This window comes from Oncorhynchus masou, chromosome 24 (genome assembly GCF_036934945.1).
Source record: "Oncorhynchus masou masou isolate Uvic2021 chromosome 24, UVic_Omas_1.1, whole genome shotgun sequence".
Classification (NCBI taxonomy): domain Eukaryota; kingdom Metazoa; phylum Chordata; class Actinopteri; order Salmoniformes; family Salmonidae; genus Oncorhynchus; species Oncorhynchus masou.
The window spans coordinates 41231645-41258539 of NC_088235.1; the positions used below are offsets into that span (position 1 = coordinate 41231645).

At 42.9% G+C, this 26895-nt stretch overlaps 1 protein-coding gene across 1 annotated transcript in view; it reads right to left on the reverse strand.

Annotated features, from left to right (window-relative positions):
* LOC135511608 (PDZ domain-containing protein 7-like) overlaps positions 1 to 26181 on the reverse strand; it is a 50560-nt gene extending 24379 nt beyond the window's left edge. The window contains exons 1-7 of the mRNA XM_064933094.1: positions 25956 to 26181; positions 25610 to 25747; positions 23651 to 23825; positions 20751 to 20927; positions 20272 to 20419; positions 18434 to 18494; positions 11402 to 11917 (exon numbers count right to left, since the gene is read on the reverse strand). Of these exons, the coding sequence (XP_064789166.1) occupies positions 11402 to 11917; positions 18434 to 18494; positions 20272 to 20419; positions 20751 to 20927; positions 23651 to 23825; positions 25610 to 25747; positions 25956 to 26181 (1441 nt within the window). The remainder of the gene's footprint in view (positions 1 to 11401; positions 11918 to 18433; positions 18495 to 20271; positions 20420 to 20750; positions 20928 to 23650; positions 23826 to 25609; positions 25748 to 25955) is intronic.
* Between the last annotated feature and the right edge of the window lie 714 nt (positions 26182 to 26895).

The window sequence follows — 26895 nt, forward strand, 5'->3', positions numbered from 1 at the left end:
TTTGGGGGGCTTCCTGAGGCAGGTACCTTTGGAGAGAAGTTATTGAGACTGTGTGCTGTGCAGTGTAAAGGTGCCCGAATCCAGCTGTTGAGGTAGTTCCCAAATTAAGTAAGGAATGGCCTTTTAATTTGTTTTTATCACACAATTTTTACTACACACATGCCAGCACGCACACACAACCCACCTTCATAAGAAATGTACTGAAAAACCCAATGTAAATCAGATACACCTCTTGAAACTCCCCATCCCGGATCCGGGATCGTGACTAAAGCCTCAGGCTCATTAGCATAACGCAACGTTAACGATTTCTGAAAATCGCAAATAAAATGAAAATAATGCGCCTACTCTCAAGCTTAGCCTTTTCTTAACAACACTGTCATCTCAGATTTTCAAAATATGCTTTTGAACCATAGCAATTCACTAATTTGTGTAAGAGTATGCTAAGCTAGCTTAGCATTTTGAGTAGCATTTAGCACGCAACATTTTCACAAAAACCAGATAACCAAATAAATAAAATCATTTACCTTTGAAGAGCTTCGGATGTTTTCAATGAGGAGACTCTCAGTTACATAGCAAATGTGCAGTTTTTCCTGAAAGCGTCTTTGTGTAGGAGAAATCGCTCCATTTTGTACATCACATTTGGCTACCGAAACGAACCGAAAATTCAGTCACCAACAACGTCAAACTTTTTCCGAATTAACTCCATAATATCAACCGAAACATGGCAAACGTTGTTTGGAATCAATCCTCAAGGTGTTTTTTCACATATCTCTTCATTGATTTATCGTTCGTGGAAGCCTGTTTTCTTCTCTGAATTCCATGGAAAAATACTTGCAGCTGACTTTTGCGCACCAATTTCGGCGCAGGACACCGGGCGGACACCTGGTAAATGTGGTCTCTTATGGTCAATCTTCCAATGATATGCCTACAAATACGTCACAATGCTGCAGACACCTTGAGGAAACGACAGAAAGGGCAGACTCACTCCTCTCGCATTCACAGCCATATAAGGAGACAATGGAAAACGGAGCCTCAAAAATCCTGCTCATTTCCTGGATGCCGTCTCGTCTTGGTTTTGCCTGTAGCTCACGTTCTAGGGCACGCACAGAGAATATCTTTGCAGTTCTGGACACGTCAGAGTGTTTTCTTTCCAAAGCTACCAATTATATGCATAGTCGAGCATCTTTTTGTGTCAAAATATTGCGCTTAAAACGGGCACGTCTTTTTATTCAAAAATGATATAGCGCCCCCAGAGTTTCAACAGGTTAAGCCAATTTTAGGAAAAAAAAATGTTTCAACTGTGTGTTGTTTTTCTCTTTGACATTTGTCTAAGACATTTGTATTAAGAATATTGGTAGTAGTAATAATTTGTCATACAGTGAAAAATGTGTCATAAAGTAAATCATTTTTCTGGATTTCCTGAATCAGAAATGCCCCAAACTAAACTGTTGTTCTGGTCTGTCCTCTCTCGAGGTTATGGTGAAGGTGACCACAGATGGTATTTAGATGCATGAAGGGATAAATCGTTTGAGAACAGTGTCAACCTCACCCCCTCGAACCGGCTGAAGTAAAGGTGACAATGACGTTCACTATAGTCCTTTACCACTTCTACCGTGAGACCTGAGTCCGTGCCAGCAGCCAGTACACCGCATCCACTCAATGCTATCAACTGCCTTTACTCTCATGCCTCTCATGCCACATGAGTCCAAGTGGAGTGAGCATGGAGAGAGATCCCGTCCAAACTTCTCTCATGTTGCTGGTGTACTAGTAGGAAAATTAAGACATAATGGACTGGAAAGGACAGTGGTGGTTCAGGTGAGAAAATCGGGACATTATCAAGGGCCATCCACTTTTAACATGTGCCATTGGTACGAACGGAAACGGCAGAAGAATGAGTGCCGGGAGGGAGGGGGTGGACAACTGTACCCTTAACTGATTTTGAGGTATCGGGATGATTGTGGAGATCTGCATGCTGCGAACTCTATAGTACTTTAGACTAGAAATGCATTGAGATACCGATCTGTCATTAATATGACACTCACAACAAAAGCTCCAGCGGGAAATGTCATTGCCAGAATCCATCAATGAAATTGTGTAATGAAGCATATGTGTAACTGTATGAAGTGAATGTCTTAAGCCATGGTTTTACAAGAAGAATTATACAACCCAGAATGAAGGTTTTGAAATTATGAATTGTCTGGTTTTATGTGTTGATTTGCCTTACTTCAATAAAAGTATAGAACCTTATGATAGAAGCTATAAGCTAAGGCTTACCTATAAAATGTAATGGTAATTATCACAGATTGAGGTATAAGAGGAGGGAATAATGATGGAAAATGTTTTGTTTGTGCTTTTCTAATAACAAATTTCTGTGTTCATGCAAGTGACAAATCCTCACTATCAGCATCTGGAATTTGGCAGTATGCCCAGACCCTTGTTTTGAGAACGAAGCTGTTTCAAGGTCTCAGTTTAGCGAGAAGAATGATACAGTATTGGTCAGTCACATGAATGAAGCAAACATTGATGAATAGGGCTGTTGCGGTGACCGTATTACCTCCACACTGGTGGTCATGAGTCATGAAGGCAGTCAAATTCCATGTGACCATTTAGTCACGGTAATTAGGCTTCTCTCTGATACTGCTGCTGGTCACCTCTTAGGGCGTGAGGGCAGTAACCTGAATTTCCGCCTGACTGATGTGCCCAAAGTAAACTGCCTGTTACTCAGGCCCAGAAGCCAGGATATGCATATATTTAATATTAGTAGCATTGGATAGAAAACACTGTAACGTTTCTTAAACGGTTCTTAAACAGTTAACATAATGTCTGAGACTATAACAGAATTGATAGGGCAGGCGAAAATCCCAAGAAAATCCAACTAGAATTATTTTTTTCAGCTCCCAGGCTCTTATTATGGAAACCTGTTGGAAACCCCTATGTCCGTCACCCAAATTGCAATTCCTATGGCTTCCACTAGATGTCAACAGTCTTTATTCAAGGTTTCAGGCTTCTTTTTTGGAGTATTTGGAGTTTTTGCTGGGAGAGCACCTGGACCAAATCAGTCTTTCAGCGAGGGCAAAGGCGTGTGCTTACGAATTTTCCTTTCCTATAGAACATAGTATTTTCTGTGTTAAACATTACAGTTTATTTACGTTGTTTGACTTGTTTGGACAAAGTTTACCGGTAGCTTTTTGGACTCCTTTGTCTGCATGTTGAACGAGTGGATTACTGAAATCAATGTTTCCGACTAAACTGACTTTTTAGCATTTAAAGATGGATTTTATTGAACAAAACAATCATTCATGTTGTATCTGGGACCATTGGGATTGCAAACAGAGGAAGATATTCAAAGGTAAGGGATTTATTTAATCGCTATTTGTGATTTTGTGAAGCCTGTGCTGGTTGAAAAATATGATGATATGGGGCGCTGTCTTCAGATAATCGCATGGTATGTTTTTGCCGTGAAGCCTTTTTGAAATCTGATGATGAAGTTGGATTAACAAGAAGATAAGCTTTTAAATTATATAAGACACTTGTATGTTCATTAATGTTTAATATTACAAATATTTATTTGAATTGTGTGCCCTCCAATTTCACCGGATGTTGTCGGCTTTAATCCCGCTAGTGGGACACCTAGCCCCAAGATTAATAGCCTACCAAACTTGCCAACTGCCTGGTCCTCAGCACTCTATTGTCCCTCTAATCACTCTGATGTCAATGCAAATGTAATCGAAAATCTAATCAAACACTTCATGAGAGCCCATGAGCTCATGTTGCATAACATTTCTATAGGCTATGCATTTGCGCGAGAAAACAGAGTAATGGCATCTACTAAAAAGAGGAGGATCCAATCAGCTTTCTATAGGCTAGGTCTACTATATTTATTTCTCACCTTTGCTAATATTAAGCACATTGCTTATATTGACAACATGACCATAGCCTACCGTCCTCTATTCGATATATTCAAGTGCATAGATGACATGTATTGCCAGTTTCAGTGCAGGTGCATGATAATGGTCCATTCTGAATCAAAAAAAATGTCACACATATTATTTAGTATATGTAAAGACAAGATTAAATCAGGAATAGTCTGATGGGTGTCGATATTAGCCTATCACTTGTGAATTATATTATCACTTGTGAATGATGCCAAGCATAAGAAACAATGCTTTTTTTGCAACTTTTTCAAATCATAGTTGCACACCTCATGTAGCCTAGCTGATAGGCCTATATGGTTTTGACAAGGTTTGTATCACAACTGAAGTGGCCAAATAACTTCTTAATATAATAAAGCTCAATAATCCGCTTTACAAGTGGTGTAGAGCAAACTGGCATACATAAGCAGCGGTTGAGTAAAGTTTGGGATAGATCATTTTGTCACGACTTCCACCGAAGTTGGCTCCTCTCCCAGTTCGGGCGGCGCTCCAGCGGTCTTCATTGCTGGTCTACTAGCTGCCACCGATCCTTTTTCCTTTTCTTTTGGTTATGTCTGTTTTGTGTTTCACCTGGTTTCAATTTGGTTAATTAGGGGGGGTATTTAATTCGACATTTCCTTTGGGGTTTTGTGCGGGATTGTTTTCGTTTGAACTGTCAGTGAGTTTGGGTTTCGTTTTATTAGCTCATGTTTTACATGTGGTTTTTCCCTGGACTGAGTCTGAGTTGGGTTTTCGTGGCTATTACTGTAGTCCGGTGTCCTGTTGTTTTCTGAGCTAGTTAAATAAAACACCCTTTTCTTTGGAACTTGTTTCTCCTGCGCCTGACTCCACACCTACATCTCCTTGGAGAGATCTGACACATTTTCTTCACAAAAATGCACCTTTATAATAAAAGCATAACATGCATAATTGCTTTTGTGGTCACTTTTGATATTGGTGTTTTCTGCTAATGGAACATTCCGCTTATAGCCTACTACCATGTGCACATTGCTGTGCTTATAATGTGAAGAATTAGCCTAATAGTTTGGAAACATTTCAAACTAAATGTTCTGATCTGTTATGTCAGCCACATTGCATAAAGCATTTTTTTATGCTAGTGGTTGTATTAATTTGGGATCTATCGCATTCCACAACTGTCCCAGACTATGTTAGCCTTCATTCCTCAGAAAAATAATAGACTGATGAGTTTCAGAAGAAATGTCTTTGTTTCTGGCTATTTTGAGCCTGTAATTGAACCTACAAATGCTGATGCTCCAGATACTCAACTAGTCTAAAGGCCAGTTTTATTGCTTCTTTAATCAGAACAACACATTTCAGCTGTGTTAACATAATTACAAAATGGTTTTCTAATGGTCAATTAGCCTTTTAAAATTATAAACTTGGATAAGTTAACACAATGTGCCATTGGAACACAGGAGTGATGGTTTCTGATAATGGGCCTCTGTACACCTATTGTATGTAGATATTCCATTAAAGAAATATGCTGTTTCCAGCTACAATGGTAATTTACAACATTAACAATGTCTACACTGTATTTCTGATCAATTTGATGTTATTTTAAATGGACAATTTTTTTGCTTTTCTTTCAAAAACAAGGACATTTCTAAGTGACCCTAAACTTTGAACGCTAATATAAATATATAGACGAGCAATGTCAGATCGGCACAGACTAAGATACAGTAGAACAGAATACAGATATGTAAACATTATTAAAGTGACTAATGTTCTATTCAGCAGCCTCTAATTTGTTATTGATGGCTATTTAACAGTCTGATGGCCTTGACATAGAAGATGTTTTTCAGTCTCTTGATCCAGGCTTTGATGCACCTGTACTGACCTCGCCTTCAAGATAATAGCGGGGTGAACAGGCAGTGGCTCGGGTGGTTGTTGTCCTTGATGATCTTTTGGCCCTTCCTGTGAAGGCAGTGCAGTGCCGTTGCCGTACCAGGTGGTGATACAGTTGTGTATCACAACTGTAATTATGCATCTGTAAACGTTTGTGAAGGTTTTAGGTGACAAGCCTAATTTCTTAAGCCTCCTGAGGTTGAAGAGGCGCTGTTGCACTTTCTTCACCACACTGTCTGTGTGGGTGGACCATTTCAGTTTGTCAGTGATGTGTATACCGAGGAACTTGAAGGCGAACTCCACTGCAGTCCCATCGATGTGGATAGGGGGTGGGATGCTCCCTCTGCTGTTTCCTGAAGTCCATGATCATCTCTTTTGTATTGTTGACGTTGAGTGAGAGGTTGTTTTCCTGGCACCACACTCCCAGAGCCCTCACCTCCTCCCTGTAGGCTGTCTCGTCATTGTTGGTAAACAAGCCAGTACTGTTGTGTCGTCTGCAAAGTTGATGATTGAGTTGGAGGTTTGCGTGGCCACGCAGTCATGGGTGAACAGGGAGTACAGTACATGAGAAGGCTGAGCACACAACCTTGTTGGGCCCCAGTGTTGAGGATTAGTGAAGTGGACGTGTTTCCTACCTTCACCACCTGGGGGTGTCCCTTCAGGAAGTCCAGGACTCAGTTGCACAGGGTGGGGTTCAGACCCAGGGCCTTGAGTTTAATGATGAGCTTGGAGGATACTGTGATGTTGAATGCTGAGCTATAGTCAATGAACATCATTCTTACATAGGTATTCCTCTTGTGCAGATGGGATAGGGCACTGTGCATTGCATCATCTGTGGATCTATTGGGGCGGTTAGCAAATTGAAGTGGGTCTAGGGTGGCAGGTAAGCTAGAGGTGATATGATCCTTGACTAGTCTCTCAAAGCACTTCATGATGACAGAAGTGAGTGCTTCGGGGTGATAGTCATTTAGTTCAGTTACCTTAGCTTTGTTGGGTACAGGAACAATGGTGGACATCTTGATGTGTGTGGGAACAACAGACTGGGATAGGTAGAGATTGAATATGTCTGTAAACACACCAGCTAGCTGGTCTGTGCATGCTCTGAGGATGCGGCCAGGCATGCCGTCTGGGCAGGCAGCCTTGCGAGGTTTAACACGCTTAAATGTCTTACTCACGCCGGCCACGGAGTCCTTGGTAGCAGGCTGCGTCGTTGGCACTGTGTTATCCTCAAAGCGGGCGAAGAAGGTGTTCAGCTTGTCCGTAAGCAAGTCGTCAGTGTATATGACATGGCTGGTTTTCCTTTTGTAGTCCGTGATTGTCTGTAGACCCTGCCACATACAACTCATGTCTGAGCCGTTGAATTGCGTCTCCACTTCGTCTCTATACTGACGTTTTGCCTGTTTGATTGCCTTGCGGGGGGAAATAACTACACTGTTTTTATTCTGCCATTTTCCCAGTCCCCTTGCCATGGTTAAGTGTGGTGGTTTGCGCGTTCAGTTTTGCACAAATTTTGCCATATATCCACGGTTTCTGGTTCAAGGTATGTTTTAATAGGGTACACCATCTTCTATACACTTCCTGATAAACTTAGTCACCGTATCAGTATATTCGTCAACATTATACTCGGAGACTACCTGGAACATATCCCAGTCTGCGTAATCAAAACAATCTTGAAGCGTTGATTCTGATTGGTCAGACCAGCATTGAATAGTCCTCATCACGGGTACTTCTTGTTTGAGTTTCTGCCTATAGGAATGTAGGAGCAAAATGGAGTTGTGGTCAGATTTGACGAAAGGAGGGCGGGGGAGGGTCTTGTAGGCATCCCGGAAGTTGGAGTAGCAATGTTTGAGTGTTTCCAGTACACTGTTAATAAAGAATAATTCATTAGGCTCTAATATATGGATTTCACATGACTGGGCAGGGGCACAGCCATGGGTGGGCACGAAGACCCAATTTCTTTGGGCCCAGGTCCACCCACTGGGGAGCCAGGCCTAGCCAATCAGATTTTTTTACAGACAAAAATACTCCTCCATTTCATTAGCTGTCTGGGTGGCTGGTCTCAGACGATCCCACAGGTAAAGAAGCCGGATATGGAGGTCCTGGGCTGGCGTGGTTACACTAGTCTGCGGTTCTGAAGTCGTTTGGAAGTACTGCCAAATTCTCTAAATTTTAGAGTGGAAACCCAGCACAAGGTGCACCTGTGTAGTGATCATGCTATTTAATCAGCTTCTTGATATGCCACACCTGTCAGGTGGATGGATTATCTTGGCAAAGGAGAAATACTCACTAACAGGGATGTAAACAAATGTGTGCACAAACTTTGAGAGAACTTCTTATGCTTTTGGAATTTTTGTGCGTTTGGAACATTTCTGGGATCTTTCATTTCAGCTAATGAAACATGGGACAAACACTTTACATGTTGTGTTTATATTTTTGTTCAGTATACTGTAGGATAGATTGGAGTTATCAGGTGACTCCTAACCGTTAGGAAGAGTTATGACATGAAGGCTCGCTCTGGTATCAAATGAGTGGTTAAGGAGTAGAACAATTTCACTAAAGCTGTACATTTTGGGAAACCCAACCAATTTGACATATGAGTTATATATATGTCATTTTGGTTGAAAGCCAGTCTAAGAAGAAGTACAGTGCATTCGGAAAGTATTCCGACCCCTTCCCTTTTCCACTTTTTTTTTTACGTTACAGCCTTACCCTAAAAATCATTTTTTTTAATCATCAATCTACACACAATACTCCAAAATGACATCGTGAAAACAGGTTTTAGATATTTTTGCTAAAAAAATTATTTAAATGACATAACTATTCAGACCCTATTATGAGGCTCGAAATTGAACTCAAGTGAATACTGTTTCCATTGACCATCCTTGAGATGTTTCTACAACTTAATTGAAGTCCACCTGTGGTAAATTAAATTAATTGGACATGATTTGGAAAGGCACACACCTGTCTATATAAGGTCCCACATTTGAAAACAAGCCATGAGGTCGAAGAGCACAGAGCCAGGATTGTGTCAAGGCACAGATCTGGGGAAGGGTACCAACACATTTCTGCAGCATTTAAGGTCCCCAAGAACACAGCGGCCTCCATCATTCTTAAACGGAAGAAGTTTGGAACCACCAAGACTCTTCCTAGAGCTGGCCACCAGGCCAAACTGAGCAATCAGGGGAGAAGGGCCTTGGTCAGGGAGGTGACCAAGAACCCACCCGATGGTCACTCTGACAGTGATCTAGGGTTCCTCTGTGGAGATGGGAGAACCTTACAGAAGGACAAACATCTCTTCAGGACTCCACCAATCACACCGTTATGGTAGAGTTGCCAGATGGAAGCCTTTCCTCAATAAAAGGCACATGACAGTCCACTTGGAGTTTTCCAAAAGGGACCTAAAGGACTCTCAGACCATGAGAAACAAAACTCTATGGTCTGATTAAAACCAACATTGAACTTTTTGGCCTGAATGCCAAGCGTCACGTCTGGAGGAAACCTTAACCCTTATCTGAAGGGCACAATCTCCAGATTATACAACATAATACAGACCATTAATCCGCCTTTCTTTGCAAATACAAAATCTGCATGGGAGCAAGACATAGGTGGCGAGCTACCCGATGATATATGGCAACAAAGTATTGAGTGTATCCACACATCATCATTTTGAATAAGGCATGGGCTTATTCAGTTTAAGGTTTTGCACAGTCTCCATTACTCAAATGACAGATTGGCAAAAATATACCCACATGTTGACCCCAAGTGTTTGAGATGCAGCGACTGTGGGACACATGTTTTGGTCATGCCAATCTTTGAGTGACCTCTGGCACCCCATCTTTGAGACATTCTCACATATGTGTAATACAACTGTTAGCCCCAACCCGGTCACTGCCATCACTGGGGAACTTCCCCTCGACCAGAATGCTATCACGCACCACTGTTAGCTCGCCACCTTGTCCTCTTTCACTGGAAGTCTGCAAAGCCGCCCTCCTTTATGCAGTGGGTTAAGGAGGTGATGTCATCTCTGCCTCTGGAGAAGGTTAGGTACACTGTGCTTGGGTCCCAACAAAAGTTAGACTTAATCTGGTCCCAATTAATACAATATGTGGAGAGCCTGTCTTTTACTTAGTGTAACTTGCATAGTTTGGTAAGCAGTCATGTCTGTTCTAGTGGTCATTTGTGCTGATAATTTTTGTTGTTGTTGTTTTTGTCTCTATTACTGTTTGTTTCTGCTTTTCTTTCCTATTTAACTTATTTTTATAGATGCCTTGATAGGTGGGTGGTTGGGAGGGAGGGAGGGAGGGAGGGAGGGGATGGATGGATGGGAGAATGAGGGGTTGCGGTTGTACTGTTTTTGTTGTTATATCTGAAAATCGATAAATAAAGTAAAAAATAAAAAATATACATTGCAGCAACCAGGAAATGGCCGGCACGATTTCTGCATATTCACCTTTAAAGTAAATTGACTAAATTAAATCAAATACTACCATGTGAAAAGCCCATTTGTTACAAGTAATCTCTTTGTTACGGGTCTTTGTTAAATGCTTTGCTTGTGTATGTACCTTTGCCAGATTGAGGTTCACAGAGAAAAATTACAAAAATAATTGTATGTGTTTGTTATTTCAAAGTATAATTCATTAGACTTTGCATGGTTCTATGCTCACACTGGCCAATAAAAGTGGACGATACAGTCTTCAGTAAGAGGTTAAAGACTGTTCATCTCTCATCTAGTCACATTCTCTGCCCTCTCCAGTAAATCATTCCTAGTACAACCCGGTAATATTGATGTATTGTACACAGATGGTTACATTCACCGTTATTTTTGAAACCTCTGCCGCAGTCATCTGGATAACATTAACAAAAGTATGACTCGGGGTGCATCTCAATAGTCTGAAGTGACTTTATTTATGTCCTTTCCATCTGCATAAAGTAACCATCGGGTGAAATCAAATACCTGTTAATGTAGGTATCACCACTATTTTGCTTTCACCTTTTCTTTGTTTTCAGATCAGTGCAGTTGAAGGAGAGGAGAGTATAGACTGTTGAAATTCACCCTCAGACAGTAATGTCTGATTCACACTATCGAGCCAAGTCGAGCTGCGCAATGCTGGCCTGGATAAGCATACACCATAGTTCTGAAACCATGCTGGACAGGACAATGTGAAATGAAAATATCCTGACCAGCACAGTTTGGTTCGGGTTGGCCCTGTAGTGTGAAAAAGGCTTCAGGTGTTGTTTTCGTTGACTTCCTGGTGACAGGAGGGCCAGTGGAGTCATGTGCAGGTCATCAGACTCCAGCTCAGAGGGGATCTCCCTAAAGCTCAGAGGGCGTATCTCGTTACCCAGAGGCACCCACAACCACAGGCACTGAACTGAACTCTGGGTAACTCTAGTGTTGCGAAGGAGATAGTTGCTCTGGGTTAGGATTAGATATACAGGTATGCCTATTCATGTATCAAAAACAGGAGGGAGGGATACACACCAAAAACTGTTCTTTGAAAACAGTGTATTTCCCATTTATGATTCTTAGGCCTCTGTTCTCTTAGGCCTTTCGATTTCATGCGGATCATATGCTGTTGACATGGGAACTATTTACATGAACTGATCATAGTTTTGCTCCTCACCTGTAACTGTGATATGGCTCTGGGATCGTCTGATGGGCTTTCTCGGTCTGCTCAGGGCCATAAGCACCGCCGTTTTCGGGGAGTCCTGCGCCACGTCCTGTTCCCCTGGTGACAACATCCCCCTTTTGCCCCTTCCCCCATCTCCAGCCCCTCCCCTTTCCACAGGACCCTCTCCTTTCCCCCGAATTGGTGTGTCCTTCAAAAACACAGTGGCGCCTAGCGTCCGGCTGGTTTCCATGGCAACCAGCCTTCCATGAGGCAAGGGGGATGCGTTAGAGTCCAAGGGGGGGTGTAGGTCAGTCTGCATGGCGGTCTCTGCGGTGCGTTCGGAGTTGCTGGTGCGGCGAGAGCGGTCCTCAGTGGAGATGCAGACGTCCACCATGTCAGAGCCAAAGGCGGGGGGGAAGAGGACCTGGGAGAGACCACTAAGGGAGCTGAGGGGGGTGGAAGACAGGGAGGAGGCCGAGGAGTAAGAGTCAGAGCCCTGGGAGGAGGACGGAGGCCCTCCATTGGCCACTGCATGGGGAAGAAGAGGAACTCATTTAGAAACAGTAGCTGGAGATTTGAAAAGTAAACGTATAGTGTTTCAATACCAAAGGACACAATATAATATTCTCTAATGATGCAAAATTTATGTTAAAGACAAGTATTGGTAGTTTGATGAAAGTGAACACCAGTGAACCTCATAAGTGGCGTTGAAATCATAGTTTATTGTGTAATCAGAATGAAGTCATGTTTTCCTCAGTTTTATAGTGTCCTCAAATCATCCAACTCTAGTTCCCATCCCACAGTCCACGAGCCGTATACATAACACACATTTTTCACACGATCATAAAGTCTTTGTTGTTGGTACAGACTGACATCTGGCTGAGCTCACTGTTTGTTTATTTGTTTATTTGGATCCCCATAAGCTTTTGAAGAAGCAGCAGCTACTCTTCCTGGGGTCCACAAAAAAACACAAAACATGACAAGTCAGTCACACACATTTTAAATACAACAACATACAAACAAAGCAACTAAAATATAATACAAACATTACAATTAAAAAAATATGTGTGTGTTAGTGTGTTTTTAATCTGTTTTTTTTAAAGGTAAATTTGCTGTTTGCAATCATGGCTCTGTATAAAACAGTGCTTTGCCTGGAATTTGTTTTGGACTTGGGGACTGAGAAGAGACCCCTGGTGGTATGTATTGTGGGGTATGTATGGGTGTCTGAGCTGAATGTTATTTGATTATGCAGACAATCTGGAATTTTCACCACAATCATATTTTTCATAAAACTAGAAGAGAAGCTGTTAATCTCTCATCAACCCTCAACCAGAAAAGATTGGCAAGCATGTTGTTGATGTTTGTTCTGTATGTGCAGTTAAGGGCTCTATTTTAAGCAAGCAGCAGCACGGCTAAGTCCTTCTTCGCTGCACTTGACCATATTACTGGACAGTAATCAAGATGGGATAAGACCAGAGCCTAAACAACTAGTACAGTTGATTGTTGGGTCAAAAAGCAGAACATATTTTTACAACAGACATACCCCTCCCCGTCTTCACAATAAATTTCTCAATATGACTTGATAATTGACCATCCAATGTTATACACCTTGGAGTTTAGCTTCCTCAACTTGCTCAATGGTCATACCAGTCTTAAATACCATGTATTCAAGACCAGTTTATTATTAATCACCCACTCTGATACTGACTTTAATTCCTTATTTAGAATTTAAGTGAGGTCACTGGCTTTGGGTGCTGACATGTGGAATCTGCATACCTAGTCATTCTAGCTTCATGTAAGACCAGTGGCAAATCATTTGTAAAAAGTAATGGCCCAAGGCAACTGCCCCCCTGGGACACTGCACTGTACATATCTTATGATAGAGAAGCTTCCATTGAAGAACGCTCTCTGGGTTCTATTGGATAAATAAGTCTCCAACCATGTGATGGCAGGTGATATAAAGTGTTTTCAATAAAAATGTATGATCAATAACATCAAAGGCTGCACTGAAATCTAACAATACATCTCCAACTATAATAATCTTATTATCCATGTCTTTTAACCAATCATCAGTCATCAGTTCAGTAGAAGTTTAGTGCCCTTCTCTATTTGCATGTTGAAAGTCATTAATTAGTTAACTTGTTCTCTGAAAAATAGCATTGTATTTGGTCAAACACAATCCTATCCATCAGTTTACTAAGCACAGTCAGCAAGCTGATTGGGCGACTGTTAGAGCTTTGGTGCGTTACTATTTTTAGGCAGTGGAATTACTTTAGCTTCCTTCCACGCCTGTGGCACAAACTCATTTAGGCTTTGGTTAAAGTTATAGCATATAGTTGTGGCAATACAGTCTGCTACCATTTTCAATAGTTTCCCATCACTGTTGTCTATACCTGGTGGCTTATCATTATTGATGGATAACAATAGTTTTTCCACCTCTACCACACGAAGTTGACCAAATTCCAAACAGCAATCCTTCACTTTCATTTTTAGATATTTTATACAAAAATATGATGGTTCACTGTTCAATGTTGTCATTTCACTTCTGAGTTTCCACTTTACTAGTGAAATAGTCACTGAAATGATTGGCAATATTGAAAGGTTTTGTTAAAAATGACCCATCAATTTCAATGAACGATGGAGATTAATTGGGTTTTCTGCCCATGACATCATTTAAGGTAAATATTTTTCCATTGTGTTTTCTGTCATTTATCTTTGTTTGGTAATATATGTTTAGTCACAATATTTCTCAATTTACATCATGTCAACCAATCAGCTGAGCAGCCTGACTTCTTTGCCACCTCTTGGCATAATTGCTTTGAAGCATATATTTTTAAAATTCATCATCAATCCAGGGGGCTCTAATAGTTCTCGCAGTTAAGAAACTAACAGGTGCATGTCAACAATTAGCCTTAATACTTGTTTTAATACTTCCAGTGCGGCATCTGGATTCAATTCCTCATGCACATCAGACCAACATACATGTTTTACATCTTTAACAAAATAACATTTTCTATGATCTCTTATAAATGACTTTAGGCCCAAACTTTGGCACTTTGGCTTTCCTTATTATTGCCACAATGTTATGGTCACGACAGACAATGCAAACTCATGTTGCTTTGGAGCAAAGCTCTGTAGCATGAGTGAAGATCTGATCCAACACTATTAGTATGCACTCTAGTTGGTTGAGTGATAACCTGAGTCATATTACAGGCATTAGTCACAGTTAGAAGCTTCACCTTGAGAGGATAGCTAGTTGCTAAGCAGTCAATGTTCGGGTCACCCAGAAAATAGACCTCTCTGTTAACATCACACACATTATCAAGCATTGTACGCATATTATTCAAATACTGACTGTTAGCACTTGATGGCCTATAGCAGCACCCCAAAATAAGAAAGGCTAGATGAGGCAGGTGAACACGCATCCACAACACTTTAACAACATTTTACATTAGATCCTCTCTCAGCTTTACAGGAATATGGCTCTGAACATATACAGCAACACCTCCACCATGGGCATTCCTGTATTTTCTGTAGATGTTATATCCCTGTATTGCTACTGCTGTATCAAAGGAATTTGTTTCAGGGATGGCCAGTGTATGAATGTTATCTGATGTTAGCAAGTTATTTTCTTTCATGAACCTTATTTCTAAGGCTGTGTGTGTGTGTGTGTGCATGCATACGTATGTGTGCGTGTGTGTGTGATGTTGTGCTGAAGCTACTGACCCTGAGGCTCTCTCATTCCTCCCAGGCTTTTAGAGGGAGGATGGACAATGAGCTGGTCGTAGCAGATGTAAGCAATGTTCCCATGCTCTCTGACAGCTTTCATAATTGGGATAAGTTCTTTCTTATCTAGTCTAGGTTAGACTACTGCAATGCTTTACTTTCCGGCTACCCGGATAAAGCACTAAATAAACTTCAGTTAGTGCTAAATACGGCTGCTAGAATCCTGACTAGAACCAAAAAATTTGATCATATTACTCCAGTGCTAGCCTCCCTACACTGCCTCCCTTCAAGGAAAGGGTTGATTGAAAGGTTTTACTGCTAACCTACAAAGCATTACATTGGCTTGCTCCTACCGATCTCTCTGATTTGGTCCTGCCGTACATACCTACACGTACGCTACGGTTACAAGACGCAGGCCTCCTAATTGTCACTAGAATTTCTAAGCAAACAGCTGAAGGTAGGGCTTTCTCCTATAGAGCTCCATTTTTATGGAATGGTCTGCCTACCCATGTGAGAGACGCAAACTCGGTCTCAACCTTTAAGCCTTTACCGAAGACTCATCTCTTCAGTGGGTCATATGATTGAGTGTAGTCTGGCCCAGGAGTGTGAAGGTGAATGGAAAGGCTCTGAAGCAACGAACCGCCCTTGCTGTCTCTGCCTGGCCGGTTCCCCTCTTTCCACTGGGATTCTCTGCTTCTAACCCTATTACAGGGGCTAAGTCACTGGCTTACTGGTGCTCTTTCATGCTGTCCCACTTGAGTGGGTTGAGTCATTGATGTGATCTTCCTGTCTGGGTTGACGCCCCCCCTTGGGTTGTGCCGTGTCGGAGATCTTTGTGGGCTATACTCGGCCTTGTCTCAGGATGGTAAGTTGGTGGTTGAATATATCCCTCTAGTGGTGTGGGGGCAGTGCTATGGCAAAGTGGGTGGGGTTATATTCTTCCTGTTTGGCCCTGTCCGGCGGTATCATAGGATGGGGCCACAGTGTCTCCTGACCCCTCCTGTCTCAGCCTCCAGTATTTATGTAGTTTATTTGTCGGGGTGCTAGGGTCAGTTTGTTATATCTGGAGTACTTTTCCTGTCTTATCCGGTGTCCTGTGTGAATTTAAGTATGCTCTCTCTAATTCTCTCTTTCTCTCTTTCTTTCTCTCTCTCGGAGGACCTGAGCCCTAGGACCATGCCTCAGGACTACCTGGCATGATGACTCCTTGCTGTCCCCAGTCCACCTGGCCGTGCTGCTGCTCCAGTTTTAACTGTTCTGCCTGCGGCTATGGAATCCTGACCTGTTCACCGGATGTGCTACATGTCCCGGGCCTATTATTTGACCATGCTTATGAACATTTGAACATCTTGGCCATGTTCTGTTATAATCTCCACCCGGCACAGCCAGAAGAGGACTGGCCAACCCTCATAGCCTGGTTCCTCTCTAGGTTTCTTCCTAGGTTTTGGCCTTTCAGGGAGTTTGTCCTAGCCAACGTGCTTCAACACCTGCATTGCTTGCTGTTTGAGGTTTTAGGCTGGGTTTCTGTACAGCACTTTGAGATATCAGCTGATGTACGAAGGGCTATATAAATACATTTGACTTAGATTTGATTTCCGCCTCTGGCACATAGCTTCAAAGAGGTCCTCGTTGAGGATGATGTTGGTTCCTCTCAAGTTCTTGGCTCTCTCTAGAACAGCGATCTTGTCCTTAAACCTCAGGAACTTGACCGCTATCGGCCTCAGTCTGTCACCTAGGCTGGTTACATGTTTTCCAGAACTGTGGGCGTGTTCCACCTCAAGCTTTTCAGTGATAATTATTTTGTATTTTCTCCTCAGACTCGGTCAAGCTCTCATGTGAAGATGCTGGTATGTCATTCACAACAATGTTATTCCTCCTGGATTGTCCCTTTAGATATTCGTTTTTTCCAGGCGTTGCTAATAATGATTCACAGAGAGAGTGCTGAGGTCAGCGAGAGGATTTACAGTTTTTTGTCATCTTGCTGCAAGTTTCTTTCAGGACATCCTCTCCTTGCAAACAATTCTTGAAGGTCCTGGACCTCTCTGGTCAGATCGTCTATACTTTTGTTAGTTGAGTCCATCAGTATTTGGACAAAGCTCTTGAAGCTATTTTCCTATTGTTGTAACAACTGCTTGCAACAAACTATTTTTGTTTGTTTAAAAGATCCTTCACCTGTGATATAGAAATACTGTCCCCTCCATGAATCCCACCTTTAGCTTTGGATGCCATGGTAGGATTGCATGCCAATGCTGGTACTCCATGCAGTTCCAGAAGACAGGGCAGGTCGCAGGGAAGATTTAAACAGCAGCAAACAGCAGGGATTCAGACAGCCACAAGCCTGGGACAATCTGCTGTCCCAACCACAAGGGATAACTGCGTGTGTTCAATCTGTCAAGGAAACCTTGTTAGCTTGAGAGCTAGTTAGTAGCTAGGCTAGCTGCCACACCAAGCATCTCTTCAAACTTTTGGTTGGCAATATCCCTGGACAGATATAGCGGTACAAGCAACTGAGGCTAACCGCGTCACGGGATCCAAAAGTAACCAAACTTTTTCAAAAGAACACTTTTTCAGAGATTTTCAAAACTTTAAAACAACAAACTGCTGTGTTAGCTAATCCCATTGGTTTTAACTACAGTAAATCCAGAGAATCAATTCAACTACATGAATCATCAGGAAGAATCATATAAAAGCCAGAAATGACTCAGTAGCCTTAGATCCCAGCAACTTAAATACACCGAGAGTATGTCCCAAATGGAACCTTATTTCTTATATACAGTAGTGCACTACTTTTGACCAGAGCCCTATAGACACTGGTCAAAAGTGCACTAAATAGGGAATAGGATGCCATTTGGGACACAACCCATCCAGCCACCCAGTCACCAACCTGTCATAACACGCTGTGCCCAACCCAGAGTACTACTCTGTCTCTGAGCACACACAACACTAATCTGGGGCTATTTTCAGACCCACTCATATTAAGCAAAAAGCAGAGGATCAGATCTGGGGACTGAGATGAATACCGCAGAGGGATTTAGTTCAAGTACATGTGATGAGCCGGTGCTCTACTTTAGATTGACACGTCATGTAATGTCATGTAATGTAGAATCTGAGATTGGGATTCTAGAATTGGTGAAGCTTTCATGAAATGAATGGAATATTCAGATAAACATTGAGGTCAAGCGTTTAATGTACTTATTTTTTTATTTTCTACGTTTGAATCCTTTCATATTACTTATTAGCTCATTGTACTTCCATTAGTATACTATACATTCAGGATTGTCTGTGTGTGAGTAGCACAATAAGAAGAGAGATACATACTTTTGCTGAGCCAGCTGTATTCAGCCACCATCTCTTTGTATGCAGGGTATCTTCCTGCCTCCTGTTAGGATGAAGATAAACATCACATCATCATCATAATCATCGTCATCATAATCATATTCGTTCTCTGTCATCATCATCATCATCATCCACCTTATTCTCTCCATCATACTCATCATCATCATCACACACAACGTTTCTATAAATATTTTATCAGAGGTTCAGTTGTCAGTCCTTATATGTGGATATCTGGATGCGTTTACCCTAGGATAGGTGTTCTGAGGGCAGAATATAAGTAGACTAGCCTCTCTTTCATGACCTTTACAGAGTCTCACAGAAGTTTCTTCTGGCTCTGGGGCACATGTGACCTTCCACTCAATGAAAGTGTGTGGGTGCTACAAGGACAAGTGACCCTTAGGGACTTGGCGGACCTCACTGCAATTCCACACACACACACACACACACACACACACACACACACACACACACACACACACACACACACACACACACACACACACACACACACACACACACACACACACACACACACACACACACACACACACACACACACACACACACACACACACACACACACACACACACACACACACACACACACACACACACACACACACACACACACACACACACACACACACCCTGTATTATACAGAAACACAGCTCTAGGGTAAAACTGGAGCCCTGACACAAGATGGCAGACACTCACTCACCAGATTCACCACCTCTCCAGGGAAGCTTATGACTTCTCACCATTCTGCTACTTAGCACAGGCCCACATGGAGAACAGGGCACCATTTTAGGTCAAACACAAGTCTCACTTGACAAATTCTAAGATCCCTACACTTAAGACCACAAAGGAAAGCCACCAATTCAGGTCAGGCAGAAGTCACAGTGGACCCCCTCCGAGAGCTTCCACAATGGGCCTTGGTCTGGGCAGGTGTTGGGGGGCGTTTAGCAAACTAACCCGGCTCCTATGTGTGTCATTTTGAGCCATAATGGGGTTTAGCGCAGGGCAGAGGAGAGACATAAAACAAGGCTTTCTGCTGATTATAACTTGATATTGCTGCCTTGTAAATAATGAACATGTCTCTGGCGTTTTTTTTCTCGCACGGAACCTGAGATGAGAGGAGTAAAGTGAGCCCACTGGAATGCGAGGGGCTGGGCGTGCACACAAACACACACACACAAATACACACACAAATACACACACACACACACACACACACACACACACACACACACACACACACACACACACAGGTACACACACGCATGTACACACACACAAGCACAGAGGAATGCATGGGCCAGGTGCCAGCTGTCTGCTTTACTATGCTGTCTCACTCCCCAGCGCAAGAAGAGCCGGTGTTGTTTAACGCACTGCAACATCCATTAATGTGCCAGAGTACTTAGAGCACCACGTGATCAACTGTTCGGTATGAAATGGATCTAACCTACTGAACATTAAGTACATGTTTCATATGAAAGGTTAGTGTGTACCACTTTCAACCTTGATGTACATGCATTTAGGAGAACAGTACAGATCAGTGTATATGATGGAGAGGAGACATGGAGTGGAGGCAACTTTAGACTATTGAGATGCACTTATAATGGCCGTGTTTCATTTCAGAAAGATGTTCCCTTCCATCTGCCCTAGCTAGTTCACTCCACTTCACAGATCTGATAGGACTGGATAGGTGAAAGCACTATAGATGGCTAAAGAAAAAGTTTGCGTCCCAACAGGGGTAGTACACTATAAAGGTAACAGGGTGCCACTTGGGACGCAGACAAAGCTGAGTCTTCTCTCTCACCCTGATGGTCAGCATGATGTGGGTGTGGCTCTTCAGAACTTCCACGGCATTGCTATGGGTGATGCCATCAAAGCTCACCCCATTGGCCGCCAGGATCTGGTCGCCCATCTTGATGCCGTGCTGCTCCGCCAGACCCCCAGGGTCCAACCTGATCATAATACACAGAGAAGTCAAGGAAGATGTGTCGTTGAGATGGCCGATTGTTTTGAGTTGTGTTTTGTACTGCTCTGAGCTTCAAATGTTGTTCTAACATTGTTCTCTGATAGTTACCATCCAGTAGTTAGAGTTCAGATTCAATTAAGGGCTGCTCACGTCTCCCACAAGTCAATTCTGAATATATTTACATGTTACAAACAAAGGTATCTCCACTGTATTTTGTTGTTGTTGAGAGCAACAGTGTTGTATGCTTGAGCAGTTTAATCTAGTGATAGGTGGGAACATAAACCTTCACAACCTCTATCTTCCCCAGGACCACGTACTTAGAGACGTAGATGCCCAGTCCGAACTCTTTGCCCCCTCTGATGTTGAATCCCAGGCAGTAGTCATCTGAGGTTGTGTAGAGGTGAACCATCCTACGGAGAACACTGTCTGAACTGGCATCTGAAGGAGTACGACCACTCTCCTCTACTACCATACGCCTCTGGATCAGATCCACCCTGCAGAAACAAATACATGCTAGATATGTACATAAACATACTGTACATACAAACACACACAGATATGTACATACACTAGACCCACTCCAATTTGCATACCGCCCTAGCAGATCCACAGATGATGCAATCTCTGTTGCACTCCACATTGCCCTTTCCCACCTGGACAAAAGGAACACCTATGTGAGAATGCTATTCATTGACTACAGGTCAGCGTTCACCATAGTGCACTCAAAGCTCATCAATAAGCTAAGGACCCTGGGACTAAACACCTCCCTCTGCAACTGGATCTTGGACTTCCTGTTGGGCCGCCCCCATGTGGTAAGGATAGGTAACAACACAACCGCCACACCGATAGTCAACACAGGAGCCCCTCAGGGTTGTGTACACAGTCCCCTCTTGTACTCCCTGTTCACTCATGATTGCACGGCCAGGCACGACTCCGACACCATCATTAAGTTTGCCAATGACACAACAGTGGTAGGCCTGATCACTGACAACGACGAGACAGCCTATAGGGAGGAGGCCAGAGACCTGGCCGTGTGATGCCAGGGCAACAACCTCTCCCTCAACATGATCAAGACAAAGGAGATGATTGTTGACTGCAGGAAAGTACCGAGCATGCCCCCTACAGTACCGAGCATGCCCCCATTGTCATCGATGGGGCTGCAGTGGAGCAGGTTGAGAGTCTCAAGTTCCTTGGGGTCCACATCACCAACAAACTAACATGGTCCAAGCACACCAATACAGTCGTAAACAGGGTACGACAAAAACTATTCCCCCTCAGGAGACTGAAAAGATTTGGCATGGATCCTCAGATCCTCAAAAGGTTCTACAGCTGCACCATCAAGAGCATCCTGACTGGTTGCATCACTGCCAGATATGGCAACTGCTCGGCCTCCGACCGCAAGGCATTACAGAGGGTAGTACATACGGCCCTGAACATACGGCAGGGTAGCCTAGTGGTTAGAGCGTTGGACTAGTAACCGGAAGGTTGCAAGTTCAAATCCCCACTGACAAGGTACAAATCTGTTGTTCTGCCCCTGAATAGGCAGTTAACCCACTGTTCCTAGGCTGTCATTGAAAAGAATAATTGGTTCTTAACTGACTTGCCTAGTTAAATAAAGGTAAATAAAATACATCTAATCAAATGGCTACCCAGACTATTTGCATTGCCCCCCCCACCCTCAAATTAGATTTAATTTGACATACTACACCTCCCTCCTCACATACAACAGTGAGTTCTGGCCTCCTATCAATTAGTCAAATAGCCATTAGTCATAGAGGAAATCCATCTAGCCGTGCACCATGAAACCAAGATCCCTCAGCAGCAAGATAACCTAGTGGTGACGCATCATACTGATGTGACCATAGAGATATAATACTAGCTGTTCTATTGATGAGACACTATGAAAAATGTAATACTTATAAAGAATTCACAAACCATAAGCCTAATGGGATCAATTTCATAAGGATTGTGATGCATTTAACACACTGTTGATGCATACGATACACTCAGTATCACAAAACCAGATACATATTATATGGAACCATGTGACACTAACTATGTAACAGTGGAGGCTGCTGAGGGAGGACGGCTCATAATAATGGCTAGAACAGAGTGAATAGAATGGAATCAAACAAATGGAAACTATGTGTTTGATGCATCTGATACAATTTCACTAATTCCGCTCCAGCCATTACAACAAGCCCGTTCTCCCCAATTAAGGTACCTCCAACCTCCTGTGCTCTGTATAGTGTTGTTGTTGTACTGATCATATGCATCAAGTAGTCTCCTGCCTGAAACCTGGACTCAGGGGTAGACGTAGCATAGTACATGAAAGCCTAGGACACTCAAATTAGTATGACATGTAACGTTTGGTATGGTACATGTATGCATTTATATGTGGATGTATGGATGTCCATCATCCATTTCGTGTGATATGTTGCGAATTCCAATTTTGTGGCTAATGTTAGCTAGGTTATGGGGTTAAGGTTAGGGTTTGGGGAAGGGTTAGCTAACATGCTAAAGTTGTCCATAATGAGATTGAACACTCAACGTTTGGGATGCTAGACATTCGTGTTTACCCAGACCAACCACCCTCTTTTAGTTTTTTCCTTAAGTAACTTTCTGTCTTATGTAACTATATCAAACATAACATATCATACTAATTTGGATTTGGTTTGGATTTACAATGTTACGTCTAGTCTATGATACCAGCCTGTCTCATTACCCTTACTTCGCTCACTCCACTCCAGTGCTTCAGGTGGCTTGAACTAGTCAGGTTGCACTTGAACTTGAATGCTGATTAACAACTACACTCATTTACACATGTGTCCCTGTCTCAACTAACCATTACATTAGGAACTGACCAACTACATCACATAACAACAGTACAGCGCAGTACATGACGTGACATAATATAACAGTTTAGTACACTCTTAGAAAAAAGGGCTCCAGAAGGGGTCTTCGGCTGTCCCAATAAAACAACCCTTTTTGGTTCCAGGTAGAACTCTTTTTGATTCCATGTAGAACCCTCTGTGGAAAGGGTTCTACCTGGAACCCAAAAGGGTTCTACCTGGAACCAAAGATGTTCTACCTGGAATCAGAAATGGTTCTTCAAAGGCTTCTGCTATGGGGACAGTTGAAGAACATCTTTAGGCTCTAGATATCGTATTTCTTTCTAAGAGTGTACAGTACAGTACACTACACTAGGCCCTCTCACCATGTAGTCTTCTCCTTGGAGTAGCGTATACCAGGGACTTTCCCCACACGTCTCACGACCATCCTCAGCCTGTTGTTCCCCGTCAGGACCTTCACAGCACTGCTCATAGTGATGCTTTCCAGGCTGATACCATTCACCTCCACCAGCTTGTCCCCTACACAGAGACCTGCCTGCTCTGGAGGGGAGAGACGAAGGGATTTAAGCACAGACTGACTGACGCATACAGTACAGACACATGTATACACACGCACACATACAGTTGAGGTCGGAAGTTTACATACACTTAGGCTGGAGTCATTAACTTGTTTTTCAACCACTCCACAAATTTCTTGTTAACAAACTATAGTTTTGGCAAGTCGGTTAGGACATCTACTTTGTGCATGACACAAGTCATTTTTCCCACAATTGTTTACAGACAGATTATTTCACTTATAATTCACTGTATCACAATTCCAGTGATGTCATGGCTTTAGAAGCTGGCTTTAGAAGCTTCTGATAGGCTAATTGACATCATTTGAGTCAATTGGAGATGTACCTGTGGCTTACCTTCAAGGACGACCTTCAAACTCAGTGCCTCTTTGCTTGACATCATGGGAAAATCATAAGAAATCAGCCAAAACCTCAGAAGAAAAATTGTAGACCTCCACAAGTCTGGTTCATCCTTGTGAGCAATTTCCAAACGTCTGAAAGCACCACGTTCATCTGTACAAACAATAGTACGCAAGTATAAACACCATGGGACCATGGAGCCGTCATACCGCTCAAGAAGGAGACGCGCTCCTAGAGATGAACGTACTTTGGTGCAAAAAGTGCAAATCAATTCCAGAACAACAGCAAAATACCTTGTAAAGATGCTGGAGGAAACAGGTACAAACGTATCTATATCCACAGTAAAAATGAGTCCTATATTGACATAACCTGAAAGGCCGCTCAGCAAGGAAGAAGCCACTGCTCCAAAACCACCATAAAACACCCAGACTACGGTTTGCAACTGCACATGTGGACAAAGATCGTACTTTTTGGAGAAATGTCCTCTGGTCTGATGAAACAAAAATAGACCATCGTTATGTTTGGAGAAAAAAGGGGGAAGCTTGCAAGCTGAAGAACACCATCCCAAACGTGAAGCACGGGGGTGGCAGCATCATGTTGTGGGGGTGCTTTGCTGAAGGAGGGACTGGTGCACTTCACAAAATAGGTGGCATCATGAGGAGGAAAATTATGTGGATATATTGAAGCAACACCTCAAGACATAATCAGGAAGTTAAAGCTTAGTCGCAAATGGGTCTTCCAAATGGACAATGACCCCAGGCATACTTCCAAAGTTGTGGCAAATTGGCTTAAGGACAACAAAGTCAAGGTATTAGAGTGGCCATCACAAAGCCCTGACCTCAATCCCATAGAAAATTTGTGGGCAGAACTGAAAAGGCATGTGTGAGCAATGAGGCCTACAAACCTGACACAGTTGCACCAGCTCTGTCAGGAGGAATGGGCCAAAATTCACCCAATTTATTGTGGGAAGCTTGTGGAAGACTACCCGATACGTTTGACCCAAGTCAACAATTTAAAGGCAATGTTACCAAATACTATGCGAGTATATGTAAACGTTTGACCTACTAGGAATGTGATGAAAGAAATAAAAGCTGAAATAAATCATTCTCTCTACTATTATTCTGACATTTCACATTCCTAAAATAAAGTGGTGATCCTAACGTACCTAAGACAGGGAATTTTTTCTAGGATTAAATGTCAGGAATTGTGAAAAACTGAGTTTAAATGTATTTGGCTAACGTGTATGTAAACTTCCGACTTCAACTGTAGGAACACAAACACACACACAAAAATGCACATGCACACACGCAAGCCCACAAACGCATACTCACACAAACACACTCGTAAAAACAAACAGGGGTCATTATGGGGTCAACACACACACCTCCCTCCCTCTGTTATAGGACCTACCTGCAGAGCTGTCATCCTCTATCTTGCTGACGAAGATGCTGAGTCCGTGTTCTGAACCACCTCTAACACTGAATCCCAGACGGCCGTCTGCACTCTTATCTACTGTCACTGTGTGGAGGTCTTCACAGTCATCCCCACCTGTACACAAGAGGGAACAGGCACTCTGAGATCTCATGCAGTAGAAACACTGTATTGACAACAAGTTGGATACAGCAGAAATATGGGAGTTGTAAGTAAGAATGTATAATTGTCCTGAACTAATGAAGGATCTTTAGCTCAGCAGGCTTTAGTTTTGTGGACTTAAGAGTTACTGTGGGAGGGGGAGTAAACACAGTAAAATTATCACCATCGACAGGAGAGTTGATGAGGATGACTCTGCCCATGGGTGAGGACCTGCCTCCCCTGTGGCGGTGATGCTTCTTCTGCATGTAGCGGTTTGTCGAGTGGGATCCCCCAGCCTGGCCTCCATTGTGGGGGTGAGGGTAGCCTCCCCCATTATTAGGGTGGGGGAGAGGATGTCCTCGCCCGTTGGTCATTTCCCTATGGTTGTGGTAGTCAGAGGAGTGAGCCATGGCGAGAGGCCTACTCCCCCTCCCACACTCATCCACACCAGGGACTCGCCTGGAGATGCAGAGGGGACGGGAGGAGAGGTAGAGGGGAGTGAGTGGGTGGGTGGTTTGGCTGGATCAATCAATCAAGAGTTAAACAGAGGGAACAAGTAAAAACAATCCATCCATTACTGCTTGTCAATAGTGAAGTCCAATGCATAAAAGTCCAAAAGCCATATTAGGCTAGTAGAGACATAAAAAACTAAATTATAAAACTGAGTCCATTTGTTAAAGGAGATTAATAAATTATGGCAACTAGTCAGGTTGCAATCAATCAAGAGTTACATCCCCTCACTCCCAAAGTATTTCATCCAGGCACAGTTATGGGACTGAAATAGTCCAATATTTGTATCCTTAAGTGCATCCTTAGGCTTGTTTGTAGACATCAAAATGAGCTGTCTGTTAATGAACTTCGGGGCACATCCATGGCAGTCACCATTCAAGACCAATCACTTTTAATCCAGAAAGATGTCCTTCTTTTGCCATTCCAACTGGTTCGTCCACTTCCTCCTGTCCAGTGGGCGGGGCCAAGATGTCTGCCACAGTGGCCTCTGAGTCCATTCTCCTCGGCCATGCTGTCCCAGCGCACCGCTCACCCATCTATGAAGCGAAACGTTGTCGGGCACCGCTCTGTAAAAAAAAACCTTCCATGATTTCCCACGGGACGTAGTCGGATAT